We start from the raw sequence: 12,000 nt of genomic DNA, 5'->3' as shown, positions 1-12,000 counted from the left end.
GCAAGAGAATGTTCTCCATCTTGACAGAAAAGAGAAAAAGTTACCTATACGTCGCGCCGCCCTCCTCTCGGCCCTCCTCCGCCTCCACCTATCCTCGCCGCCGTTCGCAGCGCCACCGGGCAAAGCTTGGCCGGCTGGGCGGCGGCAGGGCATCTCTTCCCCTTGTCTATCGCAGCTGGCGCAGGGCAGCCAGATCGGATGGGGCGCCGGGCTAGCATGGGGTCGGGCGGCGCGGCGGGCGGGTTTCTTGGCGACGTTGTGCGCTGCTCGGCGGCGGCGGTGGCCTGCTCGCGGCGTGGTGACGGATGCGTGCTGGGCAGGATCGGTGGTCGCGGGCGCTGCCGGGTTCAGATCGGATCCGTATGGGTCTTGGGCTTCAACGCCGGTGGCCGCCGCAGGGTGGTGGTGGTCGTCGCTGACTATGCTGGATCGCTGGATTCGGCACCTGGAGATCTACGATGGATACTTCTCGATCCTCCTTCATGGTGGGTTGAGCCCTATGGCTCTCGCATCTCTGCAGGTTTCGGTTCGTGGTCCGTTGCCGGATCCGGAGTCGACGGAGGTTTGGTGGTATAGAATGGGGATCGGAGGAAACTTTGATCGGCTTGCTCGATCCGGCATCGGCGGCGTCTCTCGACGTTGTTACCCTCCGTGGAGGCGATGTCGAGGTCTCTCCTATCCACCTCTGAACTCCTCCCGGACGAAAATCCAAAATTCAGTCTGGATTGGGCGGTGGCGGCGTCCTTCGTGTCGTACCCTCCATGGAGGCGCCTTCTTGGGAGGTTCTGCTGTTCGGCGGAGAGATGTTGTGGGTGACTCCGCGTAGCTCCAGCAGCGGCAACGGTCTGGAGGTTGCCAAGAGGTGCGGCGTTGTTTCTACCGCGTCGATGACGATGAGTATTGGCGGCATGGTGCAGCTGGATATCGATGACAGATGCGGCTGGATGGACGAGCGCAGGACGGTGGCGCTGTCTGGCACCATGGTGGCTTCGACAACTGACCCTGCAAGGTCTTTGTGTTGGTACTTGCTTTGAAGATGGTTAGGTGGATGACGGCGGCGGTAGCTTCGGTGAGTGCGCCGGACCGGTGTGTGACCCATTCCCGATATGTGATTGGGATGGGGCATCCGGCATTAGATGTTAGGTTTTGGCGCGATGTCTGTTTGGTATTAGGCTTGGACATTCGGCACCCCTGCATCAAGGGGATAGTTATAGCGACAGGTGTCGTCGAGATGGTGGTTTCAGGCTTATTGATGTAATGCTTCGTAAGGTTTCTAAGAATAATTAATAAAATGGCTGCATGCATCGCTCAGAAGATGCAGAGGCCGGGGGAATCCTCCTTTTCTAAAAAAAATGCAAGAGAATGTTTTATTTCCAAGAGGTGGATTGCTATGAAGGGGATTTAACCTACTCCCTCCGTTCCTAAATATAACTCTTTTTATAGATTCCACTATGGACTACATACACATGTATATAAACATTTTTTTTGAGGGAGTATATAAACATATTTTAGAGTATAGATACACTTGTTTTGCTTCTATCTAGTCCCTTATTGGAATCTCTAAAAAGACTTATATCTAGGAACGAAGGGACTACAATTGAAAGATATCAGACAATGCATTGGACTGAACCACAACCACACAAAAGCCCAATTCAATTCCTATTTGGAGCTTTAGGTGCCCATTACTGTGTACTTTGCAAACGGACGCCTGAGGCGCCCTCACATGGAGGTGGCCCATGTAGCTTTTTCCCCCTGTATTTTAATACAACAAAAAATGGGGAGTAACTAATTAACAAGCACTCCTTCGGGAGCCTCGCAACGATCTGCGTCACTTGGAGTGCTCTCAGCCATTCGTCACGTGTCGCGCTCTAGACGCTCCCTCCGGATTTAGTTTTTTTTTTGCACGTGTTTTCGGCTTTTTAAACGATTTGTTTCGGGGGTTTTCGATGTTTTGGTTTTCCACCGGTCTTCCCTAGCTTTTCGACCAAAAAAAATTTCGAAATTCTTTTTGCGCAAAAAACACATTTTTTTCTTTTGCGAGAGTCACGGTTTTGCTTCCGGGAGAGGCATGGTTTTGCTTTTGCGAGAGTCACGGCCGTGCCTCTTGAAAATGAAAAAAACGGGAACAGAAAATTAGGCGATAGAACAGGAAACTTCCAAAATAACATGTATTCTATTTATAAAGTTACTGAATTATGAGAGAAATTCAAATAAAGAAAATAGACATTAAAACATGCAATTTTTTGAAATACCGAGATCTATGATTGTCCTGGAATATTTTAAATAATATGCATTTATAGTGTTTATGGAATCCCTAGTACTACACATGATTTAGCTTTTGAATTTCGTTTTTAGTGTATGAAACCGCTGCCATGTAACATTGATACAAACTCGAGGTCAAAAACATTGATACAAACTATAACAGCTATGAGACGGACATGTGAAGAAATGTAAACAAATTAGATGTTTAAGAGTTCAAAAACATTGATACAAACTCGAGGTCAAACTAAAACTTCAGCAATAGCTAAAAGACAATAAACATACTCCCTCTGTCCGAAAATACTTGTCATCAAAATGAACAAAAAAGGATGTATGTAGAACTAAAATACATTTAGATACATCCCCTTTTATTCATTTTGATGACAAGTATTTCCGGACGGAGGGAGTACAAAACAGTTACATTTCAAAACATTGAAAATCCATGGCAACGATTTTGATTCCTCTTTGGCTTGCTATATGAATCTTGTCCTCGATCATATACCATCTTGCTCCTGCACAAGGAGGCCGAGCGCAGCGAGGTGGATGGCAATGTCATCCGGGACCGGGTGAGCTTCAACATCCCTCGGAAGCTGCAGCAATGCCCATCGTCCGCCCTCCGTCCTCACCATGCCCTTGTTCTCCTCCTGCCGCCACCCGGGAGGCACCATGTGCTCGTCTCTAAGAAAGTCGGCGGCCTTGTTGACCAGCGCCGGGTCCCTTCCACCGAGCTCGAACGGCTGGCCATGTGCCCGGTAGCCGTCGAGCAGGTGGAGGTGCGCCTCTAGGTTGTGGTAGCTAGCCAGGTCTCCGGTGGGTTTGAGGAATGGCGACACAATATGGTCCAGCACGAGCTCGACGCCGACGTGGGTGTACACGCTCGGCACCCTTAGCGCATCCGCCACCCGCAGCAGCACCGCCGGGAATATCACCTCGTTGAACAAAAAACCGGGCACCTTGGGCACCATGTCGTGCACGTTGCGGATGCGCAGCGCCTTCACGCCCAGCTCCCCCTCGAAGCGCTGCTTGAACCTGGTGTTCCCCACGCGCGGTCCGGCGAAGGAGAAGACGCACACCGGCGCTTTCTTGCCGCCGGCCGATGGAGACACGTTCGCTCCACTCTCGGCGATGTCGAAGGCGCTGAGCATGGCCAGCGCGCTGCCGAGGCTGTGGCCGGTGACCGTCACGCCAACCTCCTCGCCCCTCCCAGCGTATCGCTCCACCAGCTTCCGCACCTCGGCGAGCACCTGCTCGCGCGCCGAGTAGCTGCTGAACCGGCACGTCGGGTCCTTGCCGATGTATAGGTCGACGAACCCCCTCTCCACCTTCACGCTCGGGTCGGGGCACGGCACACCACAGGCAGAGAGCGGCTTCAGCATCGCCGTCAGGTCGGCCACCCACTCCAGCCGGGTCACGGTGCCGCGCCAGGCGACGGCGATGTCCCGACGTCCAATGCGCGCCGTCTCCTCATCCGTGGACACGGCGACGAAGCCGATGAAAGTGGCGGACTCGCTCCACAGCTTGTCGTCGCCCGGGTTGTGCTTCCAGATGCTGAAGTTTGGGTAGCTTGGGTGAGATGTGGCGTAGAGGTACCGGGTGACCTCGTAGCCGACGCCGGCAAGACCGACGTCCTGGAAGAAGGTGCGCGTCGGGTACTTGCAGCTACCGGAGTAGCGGGAGAAGCGGTCGTAGTCGAAGGAGTCGTAGCAAGCCTGCGCGAACTCCCCGTACCGGATGAGCTCTCCCCGGAGCACCGTGTCGATGGGGTCCAGCAGCCCCTGCCAATCGTTGCTGCCGTGGAGCTCCCGCCATCGCGACGTCAGCTGGCCGTCGGAGCGGCCGGTCTTCTCGGCGAGAGTGCCGCGCTCCATGTCTCCGACCACGGAGCCGGGCGACATGTTGGCTGGCGCTTCGTCGGTCGACACCGCGGAGGTGACTAGCTGAGACGGGCGTCGGCCACGGCTCGCCATCTTCGAGAGCAGCGACGCGGGACGCAAGTCCCCGGCAGGGCTGTCCGGGAGGGAGCGGGCGAGGTTGGAGGACATGGCCATTATTGTTACTGTGCTCGCGAGATGTACTATGCACGTACGTACTTGTGCGCTCTGAATCGTGAGGTTTAACACTTGGGTCTGGTGTATATATACACCACAGCTGTCGGTGTGGTACACTGGCCAGGCTGACAGCTAATCTTTCAGGAGTGTCCCCATGCGCCGATGCACATGCATGCAGCAAGCTTTTCTTTTTCTCTTTTTCTTTTTTGAAAGGTGCGTGCACCTAGCTAGCTTTGTGAACCATTTGCATTGTGCAAGTCGTAAGGCGAACTCTAACGCGCGACTCCAAGCGAACGTCCGTTTCGTCCGCTTTTCGTTCGTTTATGGTGGTAATGGGGTCGTGTTCGCCCGGATTTGTGGATGCGCCGGCCGTGCGCCCAACATACTGGCGCATTTTGGCCGCTTCCCGACTACATTCATATTATTTTCGCAAACACATATATTTTATTTTTATCATTGATTTTTCATACATGGAAGCACATCATCAAATCTTGACAAGAATTGCAAGACCAAAAAAAACAAGAACCACAAAAAAACAGTTTAGAAGATATCTTGTTTTCTACCATGGCAACTAATCTTATACTTCTTGCCATGTAAACATCAAATTTTTTGTTAAATTGATGATGACAAATTTAGTTTACACATCATAGCAAATTTGCTTCCTGCATGATGGCGAATATAGTTATCGAATCAATGCAATTTTAATTCTCGGATCATGGAAAATTCATGCTTACTTGCCATGGCAACTTTTGAATTTTTAAATCGTCGCGCTAATTCTTTAAATTGTCCAAAACAAGACAAAAAGGCAAATATTGCCATGGCAAGTTCTACTAATTATTTTACCTTCATTAACATGGCGAATTTACCTACTTCCCCCATGGTATTTTTTAACATTTTATTACCATGGCAAGTTTCACTAGTTATTTGCCATGACAAATTTACCTAAGTCCCCATGGAAATATTTAATTTTATTTGCCACGACAAGTTTTACTATTTATTTGACTTTTTATTAACATGAAAAATTTACCTAAATCCTCATGGCAGTATTGAACTTTTATTGCCATGGCAAGGTTTACTATTTGCCATGGCTAATAGACCTTTGTTAACATGGCAAATTTACCTAAATCCCATGGCAATATTTGAATTTTATTGCCATGGCAAGTTTTAGTTTTTTATTTGCTGATGGCAAGCTTACCTTTATTAACACGGCAATTTTACCTAAATCTCCATGACAATATTTAACTTTTATTGCCATGGCAATTTTTGCTTGCCTATCTACCGATAGTAAATCGGCCCTTATTAACACGACAATTTTACCTAAATCCCCATGGCAATATTTAACTTTTATTGCCGTGGCAAATTTTACTTTCTATTTTTCCATGGCTAATTTACCTTTATTAACATGGCAAAATTAGCTTTTTATTGCCATCACAATTTTTATGTGACATGCATGACAAATTTACCTTTTTTCACTCATGACATACTTACTTTTATGGATCATGTCAAAAATACTTTACATCCAGGACAAATTTTGCCTTTTTCCACCGTTCATGGTAATTTTTGCTTCTATTGACTATGGTCATTTACTTTACAAAACATGGCAATTATTACTAAACAAAAGATTGTGCACTTTTGTTTCTGCTCCACATGATGGCAAATTTTCATCCACATTTTTTGTCTCTTCAATTATATAGTAAAAAGAGCATAATTTTTTTTAATACACATTTCTTGCCATCAAGGTAGAGATGCAACATTGCCATGAACTGTTTTATTTTTTGCCATTTGCAGAAAAAGATCTTCTCTTGTTTTTACCATGGCAATTTTTTCTTATAAAGATCATGGCAATTTTTTTGGCTTCAACTCATAGTGATTTTTTTAGTAGTATCTTGTTCTTTATTTTCTAGTAAAAAGAGCATAAATTATTTTTGGACCAAGAGCATAAATTATATAGTAAAAAGAGCACAAATTATTTTTGGACCATTTCAATATTTTTAGAGTATGGCAAATCTGACCTCTGTTCGTCACAGAGAAAAGTGGGCTTTTCTTAGTCAAAATAGTTTTTGAGTAAACTGGGCTTTATTTTCCTTTTTATTCAACGCAAAAAAGGCCTAGAGTGATGGTGTTTGGGCTGTCGGTTCTTTTCCCGAACAGACACGTTCGATCAATCGGCTCACCTGTAACGAACAACTCGTTCGATCTGGGGCTCTCCCAAACCGAACGGCCGGGAGATATCGGGGTCCTTATTTTTTTTGAATTGGACTTTTTTTTAAGATGGGCTGTTAGTATCTATAATTTACGGTGTGAGATAATTTAATATATGTGGGCTAATGTAATCGCTTATTTTCCTTCTGTCTTAATTATATAATAGATACGTTTTCTAGCTCAAATTAAACTGCAAAAACATAGTTAAAGAGATGGAAATAAGTTTGACGCATCAGCTAATTATAGGTTGCCTAAAAAGATAGGCGTAAGTCGATTTCATTTAAGAGACAAGAAGAAAAGGACGTAGGTGCGCGGGGCTCTATCAGCGAGACATGGACTTTGCGCCTGACCACAGCATCCCTGAGGCCTCGCGGGGGCAGGGACAGCCTGAAAGCAGCAGCAAGGATGATGGTTTTTAGGTGCGGGTTCGGCTTACCGCTTGGATTATATACCTACCTCGTCAGAGACAGGCAGCCCTGCAAGTGACAGCGAGGCGAAGGCGAGGCAGGGATGGAAGGAGAGTTGAGCGGGCGGAGGAGGAAGAAGAGGAGTAGGACTAGCATATAACAATATGATGCATTATAGATGGGTTTAGGCCTATATAAGACAATAATTCCTGGTTAATCTCTAAGGCTTATTATTTTATACGACAAGTGGATGGAAGTGTGGGAAGTTTAGTATCATATGATGTCTACTACGCAACCTTCTTCTTGTAGACTCGTATTGGGCCTCCAAGCACAGTAGCAAATTTCCCTCAAGTGGATGACCTAAGGTTTATCAACTCGTGGGAGGTGTAGGATGAAGATGGTCTCTCTCAAACAACCCTGCAATCAAATAACAAAGAGTCTCTTGTGTCCCCAACACATCCAATACAATGGTAGATTGTATATGTGCACTAGTTCGGTGAAGAGATGGTTTTACAACTTGATGTCTACTATGCAACCTTCTCCTTGTAGATGTTGTTGGGCCTCCAAGTGCAGAGGTTTGTAGGACAGTAGCAAATTTCCCTCAAGTGGATGACCTAAGGTTTATCAATCCGTGGGAGGCGTAGATGGTCTCTCTCAAACAACCCTGCAACCAACTAACAAAGAGTCTCTTGTGTCCCCAACACACCCAATACAATGGAAAATTGTATAGGTGCACTAGTTCGGGAAGAGATGGTGATACAAGTGCAATATGGATGGTAGATATAGGATTTTGTAATCTGAAAATATAAAAAACAGCAAGGTAACTAGTAACAAAAGTGAGCGAAAACGGTATTGCAATGCTTCGAAACAAGGCCTAGGGTTCATACTTTCACTAGTGCAAATTCTCTCAACAATGATCAACATGCGACAAAAGTCACTCCAAAGTTCCTATCACGGAGAACATAAGATGAAATTGCTTGTAGGGTATGAAACCACCTCAAAGTTATTATTTCTGACAATCAATTGAGTTATTCCTATAAGTATCACAAACATCGCTAGAGTTCGTAGTAAAATAACACCATATGACACACATCAATCAACCATAATGTCACCTAGATACTCCAGTATCACCACAAGTATCCGTGGGTCAATTATACGATATGCATCAAACAACTTCAGATTTATAATATTCAATCCAACATAAAGAACCTCAGAGAGTTCCCCAAGATTTCTACAGAGTAACAAGGACGAAAACGTGCATCAACCCCTATGCATAGATTACTCCAATGTCACCTCGGGAATCCGCGAGTTGAGTGCCAAAACATACATCAAGTGAATCAATAGAACACCACTACAAGAAATTTGTTAATACATGACGGATAGAGTCCATCATGGATTAGTGAAAAACTGTCAAGGGTCCGCATGCATGACAGATTTGAAATCCGTCATGTATATTGCATCATAATTTCACATCATCCCTTCCTTGATGGTTCTTGTCCATCATGGATCTGCACCAGGCCCGCCCAAGCCCAAACCTCTGTGACAGGAACAATCCGTCATGGACTGACGCCATGTAGGATTTCCGATTGACTAATTCGAATGACATGTCTGCCTACGTGGATACTATTTTTCGTCACAAAAATCGTCATCGATTTCAGCACAATTTAAATTTGGCGGAGCCCATTAGCCCATTTGTTTCTGCCTCATTAACCCATTTATTTCTGCCTAATTTTGACCAGGAACATTTTTTAGCATAATGTGTCTCACAATTCCAAATGCCAATTTCGGCCCAAGAGGAAGTATTTGCAAACTGTCAGAACATTACACATTTGATCCAGTTCGCAGCCATCCATATGTAAATACAACATAGCAGTTTACAAAATACTTCTATGAAGTGATAAATTACAACATAAATGGACAATATATCATACAAGGTTAGGAACCAGTACAACCCATTTTACATCAACATAACATATAAGCTATTGAGGTTGTTATTCATGTTCTTCTTGTCGGTCCTTGATGTCTACTATGCAACCTTCTCCTTGTAGATGTTGTTGGGCCTCCAAGTGCAGAGGTTTGTAGGACAGTAGCAAATTTCCCTCAAGTGGATGACCTAAGGTTTATCAATCCGTGGGAGGCATAGATGGTCTCTCTCAAACAACCCTGCAACCAACTAACAAAGAGTCTCTTGTGTCCCCAACACACCCAATACAATGGAAAATTGTATAGGTGCACTAGTTCGGGAAGAGATGGTGATACAAGTGCAATATGGATGGTAGATATAGGTTTTTGTAATCTGAAATTATAAAAACAGCAAGGTAACTAATGATAAAAGTGAGCTCAAACGGTATTGCAATGCTACGAAACAAGGCCGAAGGTTCATACTTTCACTAGTGCAAGTTCTCTCAACAATAATAACATAACTGGATCATATAACTATCCCTCAACATGCAACAAAGAATCACTCCAAAGTCACTAATAGCGGAGAACAAATGAAGAGATTATTGTAGGGTACGAAACCACCTCAAAGTTATACTTTCTGCTCGATCTATTCAAGAGTCCGTAGTAAAATAACATGAAGCTATTCTTTGCGTTCAATCTATCATAGAGTTCGTACTAGAATAACACCTTAAGACACAAATCAACAAAAACCTTAATGTCACCTAGATACTCCAATGTCACCTCAAGTATCTGTGGGCATGATTATACGATATGCATCACACAATCTCAGATTCATCTATTCAACCAACACAGAGTATTTCAAAGAGTGCCCCAAAGTTTCTACCGAAGAGTCAAGACGAAAACATGTGCCAACCCCTATGCATAAGTTCACAAGGTCACTGAACCTGCAAGTTGATCATGAAAATGTACATCAAGAAGATCATGTGAATATCCCATTATCACCACAGATAAGCACGGCAAGACATACATCAAGTGTTCTCAAATCCTTAAAGACTCAATCCGATACGATAACTTCAAAGGGAAAACTCAATGCATTACAAGAGAGTAGAGGGGGAGAAACATCATAAGATCCAACTATAATAGCAAAGCTCGCGATACATCAAGACCGTATCACCTCAAGAACACGAGAGAGAGAGAGATCAAACGCATAGATACTAGTACATACCCTCAGCCCCGAGGGTGAACTACTCCCTCCTCATCATGGAGATCGCCGGGATGATGAAGATGGCCACCGGTGAGGGATCCCCTTCTGGCAGGGTGCTGGAACAGGGTTCCGATTGGTTTTTGGTGGCTACAGAGGCTTGCGGTGGCGGAACTCCCGATCTATTGTGTTCATGGATGTTTTCGGGGTATATGGACATATATAGGCGAAAGAAGTTAGTCAGGGGAGCCACGAGGGCCCCACGAGGGGAGGGGGCGCGCCCCTGACCCTCGTGGCCACCTCGAAGCTTCCCTGACGTCTACTCCAAGTCTTCTAGATTGCTTCCGTTCCAAAAATAACTCTCCTGAAGGTTTCATTCCGTTTGGATTTCGTTTGATATTCCTTTTCTGCGAAACACTGAAATAGGCAAAAACAACAATATTGGTTGGGCCTCCGGTTAATAGGTTAGTCCCCCAAAAAAATATAAAAGTGTATAATAAAGCCCATTAAACATCCAAAACAGATAATATAATAGCATGAATACTCCATAAATTATAGCTACGTTGGAGACGTATCAGCATCCCCAAGCTTAATTCCTGCTCGTCCTCGAGTAGGTAAATGATAAAAGAAATAATTTATGAAGTGTGAATGCTAGTAGGTGCACACGTTTGATCAATGATAATTTCAGTCACCTTTTCTAGCATCATTATATGTCATAACAGTAGCTCATCTCATAAAACTTTTCATGATCAAGTAACAAGCTATTCACATGTTAAAGTATATATCATAAACTTTCTTGAAAACTAGAAAACCACATTCTGAGTCATCAAATAATGGCAATTCATCTTATTTTCAGGAAGGGTCTATGTCAGAGCTTTTATTTAGCAAACTCCACATACTCAACTATCATTTAATCTTTCACAATTGCTAACACTCACGTGATATTTATGGGTTCAAAGTTTTAATCAGACACAGAGAAAGATAGGGGCTTATAGTTTCGCCTCCCAACCTATTAGCTCAAGGGTACTGTCAACAATAATAATTTATGAACGCCTACATCCAAGTGGATATATATATATCCGGGTCACCCCAACAAAAAGTGCTTGCCAAAGGAAAAAGTGTAAAAAGGAAAGGTGATGATCACCATGACTCTCGTACAAGGGTAGAAGATAATAGTAAAAGATAGGCCTTCGCAGAGGGAAGCAGAGGTTTTCATGCACTTTTATGGTTGGATGCACAAAATCTTAATGCAAAAGAATGTCACTTTATATTGCCGCTTGTGATAAAGACCTTTATTATGCAGTCCGTCGCTTTTATTTCTTCCCTATCACCAGTTCGTATAAAGCTTATTTTCTTCGCACTAATAGATCATACATATTTAGAGAGAAATTTTTATTGCATGCACCGATGACAACTTACTTGAGGGATCTTACTCAATCCATAGGTAGGTATGGTGGACTCTCATGGCAAAACTGGTTTAAAGGATGTTTGGAAGCACAAGTAGTATTTCTACTTGGTGCAAAGAATTTGGGTAGCATGAGAGGGAATGGCAAGCTCAACATGTTGGATGATCCAAGACAATATAACTTTTCAGATATAGGAAAACATAACCCATTACGTTGTCTTCCTTGTCCAACATCAACCTTTTAGCATGTCATATTTTAATGAGTGCTCACAATTACAAAAGATGTCCAAGATAGTATATTTATATGTGAAATCTGTCTTCCTTCAATATTCTTTCATGAATTGTTCAAGTGACCAATACAATGTTTGCTAACATTCAAAAATTTACCACCTCTACTTATTATATGTGAAGTCATTACTCCCCATGGGGTAAGCATATGAAACATATATAATTTCAGATTTATGATATTCAACTCATTCAACCATTTACTCATAGGATATAAGTGAAGCACACGAGTAAATGACAAACTACTCTAAAAAGATATAAGTGAAGATCAATGAGTAGTCAAATAATTAT

General features: G+C 44.1%; 1 protein-coding gene across 1 annotated transcript; it reads right to left on the bottom strand.

Annotated features, from left to right (window-relative positions):
- Positions 1-2,501: 2,501 nt before the first annotated feature.
- Positions 2,502-4,350, bottom strand: LOC123066784 (phospholipase A1-Igamma1, chloroplastic). Its single transcript, XM_044489794.1, has one exon. It carries the CDS (start codon positions 4,305-4,307, stop codon positions 2,754-2,756), a length of 1,554 nt encoding a protein of 517 aa, XP_044345729.1. The 5' UTR covers positions 4,308-4,350; the 3' UTR covers positions 2,502-2,753.
- Positions 4,351-12,000: the final 7,650 nt, after the last annotated feature.

The sequence above is a fragment of the Triticum aestivum genome, chromosome 3B, assembly GCF_018294505.1.
Source record: "Triticum aestivum cultivar Chinese Spring chromosome 3B, IWGSC CS RefSeq v2.1, whole genome shotgun sequence".
Lineage (NCBI taxonomy): Eukaryota > Viridiplantae > Streptophyta > Magnoliopsida > Poales > Poaceae > Triticum > Triticum aestivum.
The sequence above is the reverse complement of the archived record's forward strand: the minus strand, read 5'-3'. Positions and strand labels throughout refer to the sequence as shown.